Genomic DNA, 18,903 nt, shown 5'->3' on the forward strand with positions numbered 1-18,903 from the left:
GACAAGAAAAGCACGGGTAACACAAACTCGGCTCTGATGGTTATATGAAACTTGCCGCACGAATTGTAAGTATCTGTAAATGAAATATCGCATCAAAATATTTATAAATTGCAAACAATTTTTTTTTGATTAAACAATGCAAGCAAAATTCACGATACCAAGCAAAAATGCAGGGCTCTGAATTCAATAGAGCGCCCATAGAAGATGAGAAGAGAATTGCCTACTAGCAAGACTATACAACCGTGGTTGATCGGCTACGAGAATTGAGTGGGCAAACACAAGATTCTGGTGCATCCGTCACACAGGTAAATAAGCTAAATGAAAATTGTTTCAAATTGAATACTTCACCAATAATATAATTGATGTTGAGTTCCAACATAAAGTGACTATATTTGTTTTAAATAAGCAACCAATGATAACAATGTGCATGATAATGGAATGCAACCTGCTAATCGTGAAACACCACCTGCACATGAAGGTCTGGATGTGCATCCCAGTAGTGGAGGTATTCATTTGCTATTCAAATTTATTTATGTAATTATTAATACAATTAAACATCTTAATTTATAATTAAAGTAGTAATTAATGTAACCTTTTTTGTTAATAGTTTAGAGCATGTAGTCGATGGTGACCAAGTGGAGCATGATCCGGGTACACAACATCAAGAACATGATGTTCCCCAATCAGGTAAAGAGGACCATTGTTATTCCTTTAAACAAATTTAATTGCAATTGGTGTTCAACATTAATGCAACCTTTAGTATTTCAACTCCAGAGGATCTAGAGGGTGTTCAACATGTTGAGGTTGAGGCTAGACAAAATGATGTGGCCCCATCAGGTAAAGAGCACAACAATTATGTTCTCTAAATTAATGAAATACTTGTAACACCAATAAAAAATGTTTTGAATTTAACCCATTTCTTTGTTATTGCAGAGGACCCCCCTTCGCTTCAGTGTCCTCATCCTCAGTATAGGACTAGGCATACATCGAGATCATGAGAAGAGGGCGGAACAAATGAAGAGGGGGGAAATGATGAAGAAAACGATGTTCCACTTAGTCTTTTTATAGCTTCAAAGAAAAAAAATAAAAAAATGATTGTAATCTACCTTATTTAATAATGATTGATTTTTATGTGTTAATGAATGTAATTATGTGCTAATGAATGGTTATGAATGATATGTGTTAATTAATATTGACGAATGTTGCGTGTTAATTAATGTTAATTAGTGTTATGTGTTAATGAACGTTATGTGATATTAATGAATGAATGTTAGATGTTAACGAGAAATTTAGAGTGATGTTAGGGGGGGGACGGGCCAAATGAGCTTCCACCTTCATGTGGTTGGCCCTATTAAGTAGAGAATATTAAACTATTCTCGAAACCAAGCAAAGCTCAATAAGATAACACACTTTTCAAAATTTCATTATGTTGCACAATTAATATTATTGAATAATGTATATTGAATCTTAATTGCAGGGTCCAACAGAGCCAACATGAACAACAACACCACAAGTTGCTGGGTATAATGAACTCCCATATTGTCTTTTATGTACACTGATAGTATGAGTTGCTTCTAGTGTTGATATCCATGGCAGGACTGCAAAAGTTATGAATATGCCTCATCCTTGTAAGTTTTTTTATTACTTGACATTTTCTTTAGCATTTTGTTACTTCATGAATGAGATGTTTTCAGATGTCTATTCCACGAATACCTCTCTCTTGTATGCTTCATGATCAATGTGTCTTCAACATGTCCACTCCATGAGAACCTTTCTCATATATGCTTGTACCTTATGTGTATTTATGTATTACTTCATGGTTTACATGTATGATTCATGCCTTGCATGTATTCATATGTATGCTTTGTACTTTACATAGCTCCTTCATACCTTATGAGCATTACTTCATGCCTTGTAGTCTTCTCAAAATATTGGAAAATCATTCAATAAGAAAAAGAGTAGTAGAGGCTACATACCAAAATAAATTAGATCTCCCTCTTTATTTCCTCACTTTCTTCCCTATTTTATTCCTCCCTTCTTTATCACTTTCCTTTTTCTTTATTTTTCCTTGATATAACTAACCTTTTCTCCTTAATGTTCTTCATGAATCCAAAGATTCCTTTACACTCCCCACTTTACATCCATGGCAACTACCTCCATAACTTCACTTAGTGTGAAGTAAATATTCTCTTCTACCATGACCTTCATATATCCTTTCAAATATTACCATATATATATATATATCGACCTCATTCTAAGACTTTGAATCTGCACTGCCCAATTCTGCTTCACATTTCTCTTATGTGACAACAAAATGTGAGGATTTAAGAGAAGCTTCATTTCATAATAGCCCTTAACATTGGTTCAGAAAGAGTCTCATATTATGCCTCCTAGATTGGATGGCTCTGATCCTCATCACACTATTCAGCTTTGTCCTCCTCAATGGACTGTTTGCAGTCGTGATGACAGAATTGTGAAGATTATATTTCAACAATTTTTATTTTTTTATCTCGTTTTTTATTCAACGAGAATCGGTTAAGATATCTTTCGGTGAAATATTTTTGTCCACCTTTGGTTAATGAAGAGAAATGTATTGTCATGTATAAAAGAGAGGATGGATGGTGGGCACGTAGTCCCACAAAGAGACATAATACAATATATATTAAGATGTACGGTCTAAAAAAGCACAATATATATTAAACTACCATATGAAATTGAAGAGTAGCAAGTCAATCTTTCCTATCCCTAGCCTATTGTGCCTTGTTACACAATATGAATAGAACCTTAGCATCATTGATCAAACTCACCACTTTTTATTTTTAAATTTAAAATCAACATCCACCTCATTGCTAATGTTGGTAAGGTTCACTATTTTTAAAAGAGTATTAGATAAAAGATTTGATGGAACAAAATTGACAGAGGAAAAGAATAACAACATTATATTTTAGATGTTAAATGTTTTTAAATATATATTTTCTATATGATAATTAATATTTTGTTAGTAGTTAAGGATAAGGAGATCATTCTTCTATTTGAAAGTCTATCGTCATCCTTATGTTATATTGTACTTTTGTTCTAGGAAAGCTTTTGATCTTTTGCAATTAGTGTGGGCTTTTTAAGGTGACTCTTTATATGTCCTAAAATTGTATGAGCCTAATAGCTTCTACTCTTGTTGATAGTTTGGTGGCTCTGAACAATGGCTCCTTTGAAGAAGCGTGATCCTTGTAATTTTGGCCTTCTATGATGTGAAAAGAGGTTATGTTATGAATAATGGTCCAAATGATTTAGTTATTTCTTATTATGTTGAGTATGAGTAAATTTGGGCTTCCTTGGCTATGGTCACTATTTTCTACTAACTATTGTGATTTAGTGTGATTTGTGCATGGGCTTCAAGTAATCAAGAGGGTGGAAACAATCTTCAAGTGTTAGGGGGTATGTGGCCTTGACCAAGGGATGAAAGTATCAGGAAAGTACAAGTGATTCATGTGTAGATCAATGTATCATTCACCTATTTAATTCCTAGCAACATTCTCAAATAAACAAGCAAAGAGGTATGTTGAGTGCATATATACATTTTATGTTGCCATGATATAAGTAAGTGTAGACACCTAAAATTGTCCTGTCTAATTAAAATAAATATTTTTATTTATTTAATTATTTTAAGCCTAATTCTTCTATTGATTAAATAAATCTTTATTTATTTAATTAATTCATTTACCCTCTTCTAGCCTTATTTCTCATTTAAATAAATACTTTTATTTATTTAAATTATCCTTTTCTAAATTAAATAAATATTCTATTTATTTAATTGATCCCACTTCCTCTATTAATTAAATAAACCTTTATTTATTTAATTAATTCATTAGCCTTTTCTACCGATGACACGTGTCGTTCATCTCTTAATTCCTACACTACCTACCCTCTTATTATTTTCTTATATCTTTTACGTACCCTCTAATCTTAGCCAACCATCTATCTTTTACACCTCTCAATCTTATCCCTCCATTTCCTACAGTATCTTCTATATAAGGAGATACTTCCTTCATTATCAACCCTATTCAACTACTAGCATTCCCAAGCATTCTAAGCGCTCCCGACTAGCATTTGAACTTTCATATGCGATCAAGCCTACTTGCAACCACATTTTCGTTCTTTGTTGAGCTCTTGTGCACACATAAAATCTGAAAGCAAATATATCAAGCAAGATCAATGGAGATAGGAAGAATGGAGATACAAACCCTATTGGACATGTGATGGTACAATCTTTGTGATTTCATTGATTTGCATTGTCTTAGGTAATCTTCATATGTTATGGTGGATCTTTGTTGTTGTTAGGCAAGGGTTTTTTTAGTTGAATTCATTCAGTCTTTCAATATCATTGTTTCAATTTTTACCATAAACAGTAAGATATCAAACATGTAACTTAGATTGATTTGCAATTTCATTCATAAATATTAGATCTTCCTTGTGGATTTTTGAATGCATAATGTCTCATTGATTTCAATATCTTTATTGCAAGTACTCTTTTCAGCATGAAACTCCACTCATTGAGGTCTCTTACTAAATGCAAGTCAATTATCCTATCAATGATGATACGTTTTGCATGCATTTTATGGGGAAAACTTATTAATAGCTATGGTTGGGTTGTTCATTGTTTTGTGAAAATATATACAAGTAGATTGGGACATTAGAGTTATAATGATATTACATTATCTAGAAATTTAGTAAATAGAATAGTTTAAAGTTAGATAACCATAAACATCTAACTCATGTGGCAAAGTTATGCGATAATCTCTTCTTACTATAAAAGACTGGGCGTCAAAACTAGATAGGCTTTATAGCCTATAAGTCCTCATTAGATAATTAATAATTAGTGAGTATATTATTAGGAGGGCATGAAAAAAATTATGAACAAATTAATAGAATGATCATGTAGTGATCTATCAAGTATAACACGATATATGACCTTGATTGTGCACTCAACTAATTTACCGTCCCACTCGAACCCTCCGAGAAAGAGATTGCTAGTGGTGCATGGGGTTGCTCGGAACCACTCGATGATCCCTCTCTCGTTATAAATGATTATATAGTATAAGTTATATTATTCTAACTCATATTTTAAGGGATATATAAGATATGTCAAAATAAGAATACTATATATATATAATGAGGTAGAGTAAATATTTAAAGATGATGAAGATGTAGAGTTGGTCAAATTTAATGATGGGGCATAGAGCTATGACTCTTCTCAAGTCAAGACTTCACGACTGTGTAAACATTACACCTTATCAGGTACAAGGGTGGAGCACACCAATGTGCCATTACATTTCACCTGCTCATGGTTTTAGATAGGCCATAAATTTATTACAGTCCAACGCCTACAGAGGTGATGGTCTTGTCAAAATAAGTAAAGACTAAATTCTTGCTACGCATAGGTTGTTATGTTGACACACCATGGAGTAGATAAGCTTGAAATGAGGTTAATGTAAGAGCGATGGACAACTAAGAGAGAAGGAAATAAATAGGCATTTAAGGAAATCAATTTCCTCGATTCCACTAGGCAGATAGAAGGCATTTATGAGGCATGGAGTCCCACGATTGGGATAGGGGGACTTTTCAGGCCAAGGACTAAGGAGACTGACAATGAGCATGCAGGGTATGGGCGACCTATAACTCAGTATGGTCTGCTTAATTTGAGGGGATACAAACAGAGAAGTGTAGGGGAAGGAGATTAATGGCTGATAGTGAATTGCAGGAAACAACTTTCCTCTAGGGGCATCGGCTTAACAGATCACACTGCCCTACATATGCTTCCACGTTTTGCATACATGTCTGCCAGGACATAGGAACGATGCTGGCAAGGGTTGTTGAATATGGTTTTATACCTGCCAATCACATTTTCTTGAAAGATTCTAAAGCCTTTTTAACAAACCCATCCTATGCTTATCTTGCAATCGTAACGTTTCATGAGGTGACAACAACTATGAGTTTTAGGGGTGGGTACGTTGAGAGTGTCGTCTGGTGTTGGTGTAGCATTCAGGTCCATATTCAAAGATTTCAATCAAAAGAAGACTTTGGAGCCGTCATCTGGTGACCCCTTCAAATTCATGAGGTAGGCTTTGTTTGGAAAACCTTATTCTCTGTCAATATCACAAGCTACTCATGTATGATTAAAAAAAAAAAAAAAGCTTTTAAGAAAATCAATTTATTTGTACCTGTTCTAGTTATTAATGGAAAGTGTGTTTATTACAACATTGGATCATATGGGTCCTGGCCCATAATTTATCAACAAAACGAGACTAACATATTGTGTATTACCAGTTGGACATGATTGGAAGAATGTTTGAAATGGTCATGGCCGAAAAACAAATTATGTAGTGTGGAGTTAGACTTAATGTGTGGGTGAAACTAATTAATTCCCTAGTTGCCTGAAAAATATATAATGGGCTCTAAGAATTGAGAAGAATATCACACTGCCATATATATTGACATTGGTTAGTGCTGCTCGACGAGCATTTCTGGCAACCATTAAATATCAACTTGATCATAGACATCGTTGCTTAAGCACCCTCCCCGTGTTGTTAGTTAAGATGTCATGCCAATCAGTGGCACTATTGTTATAGAACCTTCCATACTTCTGGTTAAAATTCTATTATCTATTGAGAATTGAAACCACATTTAATATGATCTCAACCAATGTTGATTTTGTATTTTGAGCAAGAAAGCTAAGTACACAATAGTTCACATTCGATTGGACTAATATTTAAAGTCATAGCAATTAATTCTTATTAAATCCTGACATATTATCATTCTTTGTCTTTATTATAATAAGCTTTTATCCCAAGTTTGAGATCCTTAATAATTCTCATTCTTCTCGAGGTTCCTAAGTAGCAGATTCATAATGTCATATGTTGATTTGTTATGATGGTTTTAGGACCATTGCTTCCTACTAGATGATTGAAATGATGTCAAATTTAGGTATATTATATTGATCTTGTTTTGATTATCAACATTATTATATGATGCCATGATGCAAATTGAGTGGGGTATTCATTAGGGGGTAACTAGTATTGGTTAATGATCATGTTTTATAGATATGAGCATAATCATGTACTTTATATCACTTGAAAATTGTATGATTTAAGAGTGATTCTTTCATAAGAGTTGTAAGAATCAAAATTGTGTTTATAACTCTTGGGAGATCACATAAGTGTGGTAGAGATAATCCATTGATGAAGCATATAGATTGGTTTTACTTTTATCACTATTTTACAATCAACATTGGTTTATGGGTTATAGATGGACCTTTTGTTTTAGCTAGGTCATCGGCTCTGTTTCACCTAAGTGGGTGGCAGCCGACGAGAAAACTGTCTGGGGTAAAGGTACCCTAGAAAGGGTTGCATACCCACTCCTTGATATACCATCATGTTAGATGAGTTTGAAATAGTTTCAAGAACTACGAAGTCTCTGCGCCTTCACATAGGCAACGCCATTTGTGATGAGCCCCTAAGACATTAGGTCTAGCCCTTAGGTTTTGCAATTCTAAGTTTGGTTTAGTCTTGCCACTCCTTCAAGATCTTATGTATTCTCTATTTATCTATGCCCTCTTGATTCAATTGTGCTAGCTTTTTGAAATGAATTTCTCTATCCTTTCTATCGAATCGCTTTATCAATGTCTCGCTGAAATCTTCTAAGGTGGTGATTGAATCTTTCCCTTGGGCCATCATGCCATGATACCGCCATTTGTGAGTCATCCCCTCAAGATGCAAGTTGGCAAACTTGATGGCCTCTTCTTCAAACTTAGGATTCAAAAGGAAACATGCATCCAATTTTTGTAACCAAGCTCTTGCTGAAGAGCTATCAAATACAATAAAGGTGGGAATGGTGATCTTTCCAAAGCAATGTTGAATGTCCTTTTGAGGCTGCTCATCACATCTCCTCCTATGCCCATTCCTTGTCTTCATCTCATCCTATTTTGTAAAGGAAGTGTCTCTTCATATGCCAACACCTAGGGCATTGTATTTATCATTAAGTCTTGTCATTTCATCTCCTTGATTAGGTTGCTCTTCTTCCATTGGTGTTGTCCCTTCCTTTTCCAGAAAATTGGCTTTAAAGGCTCTTGTATTTGGGTTTACCAGTACTCAGTGGTTGATACAATCCTCTTAGGAGTTGGACCATCTCAACCATGGTGCCCCTCATATTAGCTTGAAACCTTAAAAAAAAAAAAAAAAAACCATCGAAATTCCGACGACAACTAAACTTTGCACCGACGGCCAAACCGTCGGACTAACAACATCCTCGTCGGTGCAAAGTTTCGAGCAGCTGTCGGAATTGCAACACCAATTGAAGAAACATCCGATGAGGATGTTGTATGTCCGACGACACTTTCTTGTTAGACGGTCGTCGATGCATATTCGTGGGGAGCATCAGAATTCCGACATCCATCCGACGACATTTTTGGCCGGAGGAGCGATCATGGCCATCGCCGGAAGAGTTCACGATGTCGTCGGAATTCTGACGTTAAATGGCATCGTCGAAAAGTCCAACGACGAGTTTTCAACGACTTCATTTGTCAGCAATCCGACGAAAAGTAGTTGAAATTGTTAAATGGCATCGTCAAAAAGTCCGACGAGGAGTTTTCAACGACTTCATTTGTCAGCGGTCCAACGAAATGTAGTCGAAATTTCGACGATAGGCCGTCAGAAATGAGCCCCAAATGTACTAGTGATTGCAATATACTTTAATTTTTGTAACTTGTATCCACTAATTAAAAATCATTTTAAAAGGGTAAATTATTTATTTGAAGAATTTATTATCCATTAAAAATCTAAATAAACAAAGTTTATAGGTATCATCTAGAATCTACTATCCTACAATGAAATGAATTATGACATAGATTGTTTGGTCCTCACATTCTACTTATTGCAAACCAATGGTACAACAATGTAACAAACTCCTCCTCTAACATGAATAAATGTTTTTTCAATGACAACTATATTAATAGAGTAGTGTATTCCAATGAAGAAAGAATGGAACACTTGGTGATGGGAGGTCAGCTCTAATGTAAAAAGTAGTTTTATCGGGTTCCATATCTATAGTACAATTAACTTCTGTAGTATTGTATACTAAATGTTCGATGTAAGTGATTTAGTCTTTAGTAAAAAAATGGATTCTAGGACTTGTTGAAGGGTGTCATCCAAGTATAAAATATAGTTTCTGCTTGACTTCATTGTGTTACGAGTCATCAAAATTATGAAGAGGAAAACATATTTTTCAAGTTAAGTCTAATATGTACATGAACGAAATAGAAGTGAGTCTATCTTCTTATATTTACGTTTGAACGTGGCGTAAATAAAGGTATCCAAAACGTTTTGTACATTCTACACCAGAAGATCTTGAAGATTAGTTGAGTTATTCCATAATTCATGCCAAATTCAAAATCTTTTCAACTCTTCATACTATATTCTTAATCAAGTAGTTCTCAGCAAGGCTGAAATAGCCTGGAAGTGGCATTTTGACATAAAACATGAAACCAATTAAACATTAAGCTCTGGGTGTGCCATGCTGTTTTATTGAAAAATCATAAAAAAATAAAAAAAATCCTCAGAAACTAGAAAATTGGTCGCAAATAGTCTGCACAACATTCCTTGAACGGTAAAAAGTAAACAATGTTTACATGTTAGGAGAATCAAAAGTTTGTGTTTTGTAAATATTATGTACAGATATTCCTCATGCAGCTAATATAATAATATTCATTCCAAGCATGTATTCAAACAATAGAAAGCGGCCATTTGAATTCAACAAGAATGGCTATCATCTTGTGTATGGCATACTTGAGATTTGGATGCATATACATTGTGGCATGTGATTCTATAGTTATTGATACATGTAATGCCAGATGACTAAAATCTTTCAAAACATCTTTGTTCCCCGTTAATTCCATTTCAAAAGGCCTTAAGTTACAAGAAATGCGATCAAAGCACTAAAACTGCCTTTATTTCACATTCATTTTCAATTATACATGCAAGGAAAGAAATGCATCCAGCAGTTTTCTGATCACCTCAAGCTAAAGTTGATCTTTTGCCTTTTACATCTCTTGCCTGCAATGAAATAACAATATGAACTCAACCACAGAAAGAAAAACTTTCCAAAACAACCAGAATAAATAAGCTTAATTTTTTATTACCACTACTTAATCACTTTCATTGATGTCATTTCTTTGCTACCTATCAATACTCTATTTTCCTAAAATTTGGAAACACATTGCTTGAAATTGTTGGAGTTTTGCATCTTGTCATATGAATGTGCAAGATAGTGCATATGTGCTCATGCATGTGTAAGCTAGAGAGAGAGAGAGAGAGAGAGAGAGAGAGAGAGAGAGAGAGAGAGAGAGAGAGAGAGAGAGAGAGAGACCTTCACTGCTCCTGATGTCTTTGAATTCAAGAATTGGTCATAAATATCATACAATCTATACTTTTCTTTTTCTGGGACTGAAGCCCTTGCCTTTGCAAGAACAGATTCTAAAATCCTGTTTGTTATGAGGGGACGGCTGGTGCCACCATCATTCCCATTCAAGTTGGTTTCAAGAAACCCATGGACAGATTCAAGTTGTGCGTCTGACAAAAGAGCTTGTAGATCAGCACCACTGAATCCTTCTGTAACGGAAGCTATGGTACCAAGATCAACATCACTTGCCAAAGTAAGCTGAATATAGACAATAGAACAATGTAAGAAAAAAAAAAAAAAGAAGCTAATAAAAACATGGGCACAGAAGAAAACAGAAGACATAATGCAATTCTACCAAATAACTCAACGAACAACATACTTATAGTTCTAACTTCTAAGTTCCATGAAAAAATTGAAAAAGGGAAAGCAGTCCAGATTAAAGCTAAAAAATCACACGTGAACCTGAAAGTTACAAATTTTAGATCTCATTCCTCATACCACCATATATTTTTTAGCAAACCAAATTAAGATCTATAAGCCAGAAATTCACAGACTAAAATTACTCGAGAAAGTGACTGCAACTAAGATTAGAAGATTTAACTTGACTTTCAATTTGAACATCGAAAAGCTTGCCAAGAAAAAGAGGAAAAAATTCTTCGGTTTTAACAAAACTTTTTTTTAGTAGACTTTCCACAATTACACGCCATCTTTGATATAGCTGAAATGCCACTGCAGGAGGCACCTTTGGCTTGTAGTAGCAAGAGTTGCAATATTTACAGGTAGAGTGCTAAAACAGCCATAAAGAGAACAAAGTTCTACCCTGAGTAGACCCATATAAGACTAATAGTGCCAGCATTCCCAGGGTGCAACAATACGGAAAATGCAGGGAAATAAAACATGCTGACAAAAAGGTTTTTAAGAGAGAATACAAGTGAGATCTTGGTGACAAAAGAGTCACTAAAATTACAAAAATAAAATCCAATATCTATAAGGTCCTCATCCTAGGAGAGAACTGATACTTGGACAAACAAAATATCTGAAATAAGGAAAGAGCCGTACCTGTAATACAACATAGAACCCCCTAGCTTGTGTATCTCATTATATAAGAGTTTGGATGGAAATCTTTCTCCAATTTTGGAAATTGCCAAGATGCTCTCAGTAGGTATCGCTGCCATTTTTGAGGCTTATGCCAAATATTTCTTAGAAAGGACAAAACATGAAACAAGCAATAGCACACTTATGTGGCATGGATACACTAATAGGATTTTTTTGTTTGGCATCTCAATCATAGTCGATACACCTAACAATTATATATTTTATGTTTGTGTCTAGTTTATTAGAGGAGTGAGGTGACTATGGCTAAAAGGCCTAGTTTGTGGGAATCAACAGAGTAAAGCCAAAACAATATTTGCAAAAAGTATCCAAATGACCAATACATTATATTTTACTCTTTGATCCTAGTTAAACAGAGAAATGTGTATATACTGAAATGCCTTCCCCTTGTCACAATTTGATATGTTGCCTTACTCTATCACATTTTTTAATGTATATAATGATAATCAGCTACAAAGAAACACTTCACCACACAAATTTGACTCGGTCCATGCAAATATAGTTGAACTAGAAGTTTGATATAATGGTGTTTCCTAGGGATGGACAAACATACATGGCAACTTTGCTGATGATTGATGGTTCAGCACATGAACCTCATGGCATGAATAAAACTTTCTCTCAACCAATTGTAACTCAATGGAAGCGTTAACCCTAAGGACTTCTCTCACCCTTCGTTTTGTGTTTATTGATCATCTGCTCACTAGGTTTGTCAAAATTCTATATTTTGATTGTTAATTAACCCATTCACTCCTATGTGTTAGTTTTAGCAATCAGATTAGCAGTATAGAACAGAAAATCAGAATGCAAAGTAAATCATACGCATAACACACATGTACCCTGGGAAAACCTCCCTCTTGGAGGAAAAACACAGCAACCAAAGATCTCAGATCTGATTAGAATAAACACAGTAGCAGATTACAAATGTTAACCCCTTTAGGGCACACAGCAACAAGAGCAAACTTATCTGAAGATGAAGGATTGAATGTGTATGCAGATCACAGTTACTGTCAGCTGAATTGAGACTGAATTCGGCAGACCTAAGGTGTTTCGCCCAGTCTGAATCAAGTTCGGCAGCCTAGCAATGTCTTCGCTGATGATGAATTGGTGTTCGCTTGGCCTTGAGTGGGTTCACTCAGCATGAACAGAAATTCGGCAGAGTTTAGGTAGGTTCGGATGTGCAGAATTAGATTTACTAAGCTTTAGAACAGGTTTGCTCCTTGCACAGATTCGCTGTCATAGATAAATGCCCTAGTGCAGATATATGTTGCTGAAGATGCCCGCTGCTGATCAGAGATGGTTCGCATGAGATAGATTTGCTTGTGTCAATGATTTCTTTGAGATCCTCAAGTCTCCTTTCATATATAGGAGATCATACACACAATAACCCTTGGTCGGCCTTGTATATTTAGGAGCCAAGTTACATTTCAAACATGGGTCAAGGCCCATTCACAAGTTACATCGATTGTTGCTTATTACAAGTTTCATTTGGGGTAGGACTCAATATGAGTCTCACTTAATTACACGTTACATATACCAGTCAGTTATACAAGTTACACCCATCGCCCAAATAGGGCCGGACCCAAATAGGGTTTACACAATAAAGTGATATGTCAAAATGCTAAGGTCGACAGGCCACTTAGCATTTTATGTACTAGGTCGGCCCTAGAAGGGATCCGACCTAGCTACAAATCAACACTGTATATCAGTTTGCCCACACAAAGTGGTGATTGAAATATTGGTAAAATTGGCGAACATGCAAGTTACTTTTTTCTACATATTTTCTTGCATGCATCAATTTTTGCACCATTTTTGGCTTTTGAACTCTTGTTTACTCACCCAGCATAGTTAAACTATACTTCTCCCTAATTATGGATCTCTTGATATTAATTGAATCGAAAAATCTTTTTCTAGGGTATTTAGGTCATCCTATGCTACAAGGAGTTTCAGGGACGGGGACATGGACGGGAACGTGTTTCCAGTCCAGAGGTACTTTTGGGCCAATTTTTACAGGACAACTGTTAAAAATAAGGGAATTTTTAAAAAATATAGACAAATTTCATCTATTCATTATCATAACATTGATAAAGCATTCATCGTAGACACTATAGAGCCTTTGTGAGCATGGGTAATTGAATAGGAATCACATGTATTTTACTATTTTTGCATTATGAAAATGGTATTTCTTGCCAACTATGACTTAACTTGCATTCAACAGTATAATGAACACTGAATATAGCATGCCAATTTTATGTATGACAGTCCTTGTATATTAAAAACGTTGTCCACTGTATGAAAAAAGGTAATCCTTAATTGTAGCTTTGATTGTAAAGATGTAGAGATTTGCAATAGGGGATATGTATTTTGCAGATTTTGTGATCATGATTCATCATTGGTCTAATACTTGGTTAGACTTATAGTTTGATGGAGGTTTGGGGGCAACACCCCCAATGGGGTCAAGGGGCAGCACCCCTGTCACCAAGCCCTAATTAATACCTTGAAAACCACACAGACCTTCATGGTGAACACCAATTTCATATTTTTTTGTAAATCCTAGTGGGCATGTCATAAACCAAACAAGTGTTGAAAGATTGTAAGTTTTTTCTTTAATTAAAAAAAATAGATACATGGGGAACATTGGGACACCCCTTGTCCGTTTCTTGATGTTGACTTGTGTAAATGTTATTGCAATTTCCAATTTAAAGAACAAGTTACATGCAGGATGGTGTATTTAATCTTGATATTATAACTATGTCAATAATATCGTTATCTTTCTTTTGCTGCAGGTAAGGAGGATGAACATGTATCGATTTCAATGTCAATATTATAATCATGATCAATGTTATAATCTGATAAACATATTCAGTTCGGAGAGCATAAATCAGATAATCTAATAGCATAGATGAGTAAACCAAAACAGAATAGAGGAGATTAACGGGTAAGGAAAGTCTTATCTTGCAGAAGCTACTAATGCATTAACACTCCCTCTTAGCTTTGGAAGATAGATAAAGTAACCTGCATCACATTTCTTTTCCATAATGTCAGTCTCCAAGAATATATATCATCTATTCATATGATATGAAGTACCATCGGGACATAAGATACAAATATAAAACATCACTCTAAGTATGTGACATAGAGTATCACCTAACCATGTGATATAAAAGATTCATCATTTCATTATGACAAGATATCACTTGAACACGTGATATCAGTATTGCCTAAACACGCAATCCTTAAGGATAATCATAAATTCTCATTTTATCCAAGTTGTGGTATGTGCAAAAAAACACCTTATACAAATGTCATATCACCTAATCACATGATATGAAGTATCATCTAGACACATGATACAAATGTCCATCACGTCAATCTTGTGATGACAGGATATCACCTAAGCACGTGATATCAGTATTGCCTAAACACGCAATACTTAAGGATAATCGTATGAGAAAGATTTAAATTCTCATCTTATCCAAGTTGTGGTATGTGCGCTAACACTTCATATGAATGTTTTACCACAACACAATCATGGCTTCATCCATGATCCACCAGAGATCCACCATGATAACTGGTTTGGACATTATAAGATCGTCACCTTATTATGTCTCCATACAAGTGTTCATTATCTTGAGAGATCGTCACCTCTTAGATATGAACCCAAGGGATATATCCAAAATGTCCTATCATGGCAAAGAAGTTTACACATTAAACATGCAAATACAGATTACAAAGCAAATTACCTTTCTATCATACCTAAACCTTTTTTGAAGTGATCAACCTTCACTCTGAAAGAGGTTTGGCTAGAATATCTGCAGTTTGATCTCCAAGGGAAAACCCTCCTACTCGAGGGAGAAACACCCAGTATAAAAATGTCTTCTTCATATATCAAATATGTCTAGCAATAATGCAAGATACGGACCCAATACATGTTGCTTCACTCCTTGAAGCAAATTTCACAAGAACAAATCTGATTGGCCTTCTTCACAGGGTTGATCTGCTCTAGCTAATATATAAACTGCTCTTCACATAAATTGAAGGGATTAGAGAATGAGTTTGAATCTTCTATATATAAGAGGGAGGCACCCTTTCACAAGGGGTCGGTCCTCAATGACACCATCTGTCTCTTCACAAGGGTGGCCACTACAACATCAACACTCCCTCTTAGCTAGGGAGGAATCCTTGTTAATAATATAGTTATGAAATGACATCCACCATGGCTACTCCTAGAGGGTGGAACACGATTCATCACGGTACCCAACATGATGACATTCATCATGGCTATTCCCAGAGGGTGGAACATGGTCCTTCTCCTCAAACTTCTCCCTCACAGAGAAGAGTGTATTAACAAGGGCTTGCTCCTCAAACTCCTCTCTTACAGAGAAGAATGTATTAAGCAATGGCTTGCTCCTCAAACTTCTCTCTCACAGAGAAGGATGCATTAAGCATATCTTCATGATGGTGTGGCTCCCTCTGAGCCTGTTATCAACCTTTTGACCTCCTTGTCTAATGTTGCTTCTGATGAAATGTTAGACTCCCTCTGAATCTGATATCAACCATCTGACCTCCTCTTCGAAGAACCAGATCGCAAGGACAAACTGTATGGGTTCTTCTTCTTCGATGAATACTTACCGCCATCAACTCAGTCCTATGACTGCAAGCATCGAGTTCTTTCTCCCTTGAATGAAATCTCTTATGCTTCTTGGTTTGTCCTTTCTTTATCTCGAAAGATCACCTGCAAAACATGACTTATAGAACTCTGGCATGTACTTAGCAAATTCACCACTAGTAGCATTAACAAGAGCCCCTATGGTCAATATTTCTTCCTCATGGACTGTTGCACTTCTACAGGCAAATACTTGTTTATAGATGGGAATGCGAAATCTCAGAATCTCCACTAAAGTCCCCTCCATATTCTTCCTGAATTTTTCATCACAAATAGTACTTCAAAACTCTATAGCCTAAGGAGCAACAAGCTCTTCATCACTTTTAACTGCTTTAGTTGTGATTCTAAAGATGTTCTGCATGTAAGGGGCAAGTTTCTCATAGTACATTGATTGAAACAAGATGTTCAAATGTAGCTTGTCCTGTGCGGACACCTACTGACAATGTTGATTCACAAATAACACACATAATGTAATTGCATGAATTAATAACTACATATGAAATTCATGATCATTAATCAAACATGGATTACTTATCTCTTTGTTTATTAGTCTTCCTCGCAATCCAGCAATTGTTCATTCTTGATTCTTTGCACTTGAAGATTTAGATCTCATTTGATGGTTGCTCTTTGACACACATACTTTTAGTTGTTGTGTTCATCTGACATAACCAGGATCTGTGAGATGTTGAGCCCATATGCCACGCACAGGACACTTAGCAGTATCAATGTGGCATCGATCTTCCTCAGTAATCTTCCCAACCATGTATTCAACTTAGGTAAACCTGTGACAAGGTTTCCCATAGATGATAAAGCTCTATAATTCAGGTGGCCTAGTCTTCTATGCCAGACCTCATTTGCATTTGTTGCTTCATGAATTAGGGCTAGGTTGGGCTCTGTGCATAGCTCATACAAATAGCCTTGTCTTTGACCAATGACTTTAGCTTTCTTGATGGAAGAATGTCTTGGCCAAGCCAACACCTTGTTCTCCATGAAGGTTACTCTGTATCCGTTATCTTCTAGGGCTGATATGGAGACTAGATTTCTCTTGATGTTGGGGACATATAGTACTCCTTCGAGTTGCAATGATATGCCTGTCTTCAGTTTGATAGTGCAGGAACCAATTCCTCTAACTGGATGTGAGGAATCATCTCCGATGGTTACTTCCTCATCATTATCCTCTGTCATGGAGTCTAGCACTTCTCTAAACCCTGTAATGTGTCTAGATGAGCCACTGTCGATCACCCAGAAGTTAGACTTATTTGATGCATGACTTGTAAGTGCTGAGTAGAGGACATAGTTCTGGGAGTCATCTTCTCTTTTAGATTTTCCTGCTCTGGCAAATGTGGCTTGTTTGGCTCTCTCTGGACATTTTGCAACAAAGTGCCCGAACTTATCGCACCTATAGCATTGAATATGTGATAGGTCTCTCTTTGAAGTGTTCTTTCCTTGATGACCCTTCCTCTTTCTCAATTGCTTCTTCTTGGTTGTCTTATTTGTTTTAGTATTTAGAACTTGAAGGTCTTCGTCTATGTTCTTTTGTTTTATTCCCATCTTGTTCAATCTTGATTCTTCTTGGAGACAATCGTCCCTTAATCTTTCAAACTTAGGATACTTGGACCTTGCACTGATGCTTTGGACGAATGTGCTCCATCCAATAGGCAACCCATCTAGAGCAATGAGTGTTAACTCTTTGCTTTTGATCTCGTAATCCAGAGTAGCTAGTTCATCTCTTAGAGTTGATATCCGCATAAAGTAGGCGTTGATTGTCTCCCCCTTGTTCATGGTGATATGATTTATTTCTCATTTTAATGCCAGAGTTCGACTTGCATTCAAAATCTCAAATGTGCTTTCAAGTGCTTTGAACATTTTATAGGCTGTCTGATGTTTTCTTATGATGGGCATTATGTTGTTTCTCGCCCCATCAACTATTATTTTGATGGCTTTTTCATTTCCTTCAATCCATGCTGTTTTGTCAGGTTCATTTTCAGGTTGGTCATTTTTAGTTTGAACAAATGAATCTACTTTGTTCTCTTTTAAGATCATGTGGATTCTGAACTTCTAGGCTGAAAAATCATCGCCACCTCCGAGTCTGTCTTCGAATCTGATAGCACTGGCCATTGGAGAAATGTGATGTAGTATATAACCTTGTGTCTTAAATTGTTCACGAAATTGAATAGCCTCAAGTTTGATCAACTTGGCTTTGATACCATGTAAATGTTATTGCAATTTCCAATTTAAAGAACAAGTTACATGCAGGATGGTGTATTTAATTTTGATATTATAACTATGTCAATAATATTGTTATCTTTCTTTTGCTGCAGGTAAGGAGGATGAACATGTATCAATTTCAATGTCAATATTATAATCATGATCAATGTTATAATCTGATAAACATATTCAGTTCGGAAAGCATAAATCAGATAATCTAATAACATAGATGAGTAAACCAAAACAGAATAGAGGAGATTAACGGGTAAGGAAAGTCTTATCTTGCAGAAGCTACTAATGCATTAACAACTTGGTGGTCAGCACCTCCTTTGGGATTCGTGGCATGTGCTTAACCACCTCCCGTGGATCCTTGTCTTTGGCCGCTGTGATGTTTGTTGACAGCTCGAGCTTTTGGCGTAATGGCAGTGGTGATTCCAACAAGTGGTATCAGAGCGCTGGGTTACAGGTTCGAA

The 18,903-nt window shown here is 35.8% G+C and overlaps 1 protein-coding gene across 2 annotated transcripts in view; it reads right to left on the reverse strand.

Annotated features, from left to right (window-relative positions):
- Positions 1-9,653: 9,653 nt before the first annotated feature.
- LOC131063642 (peroxisomal ATPase PEX1) overlaps positions 9,654-18,903 on the reverse strand; it is a 191,048-nt gene continuing 181,798 nt past the window's right edge. For both annotated transcript variants that reach the window (XM_057997538.2, XM_057997537.2), the window contains exons 17-18: positions 10,414-10,704; positions 9,654-10,100 (exon numbers count right to left, since the gene is read on the reverse strand). In XM_057997538.2, coding sequence (XP_057853521.2) covers positions 10,062-10,100; positions 10,414-10,704 — 330 coding nt within the window. In that variant the 3' untranslated portion in view covers positions 9,654-10,061. The remainder of the gene's footprint in view (positions 10,101-10,413; positions 10,705-18,903) is intronic.

Source organism: Cryptomeria japonica, chromosome 4 (assembly GCF_030272615.1).
Source record: "Cryptomeria japonica chromosome 4, Sugi_1.0, whole genome shotgun sequence".
Lineage (NCBI taxonomy): Eukaryota > Viridiplantae > Streptophyta > Pinopsida > Cupressales > Cupressaceae > Cryptomeria > Cryptomeria japonica.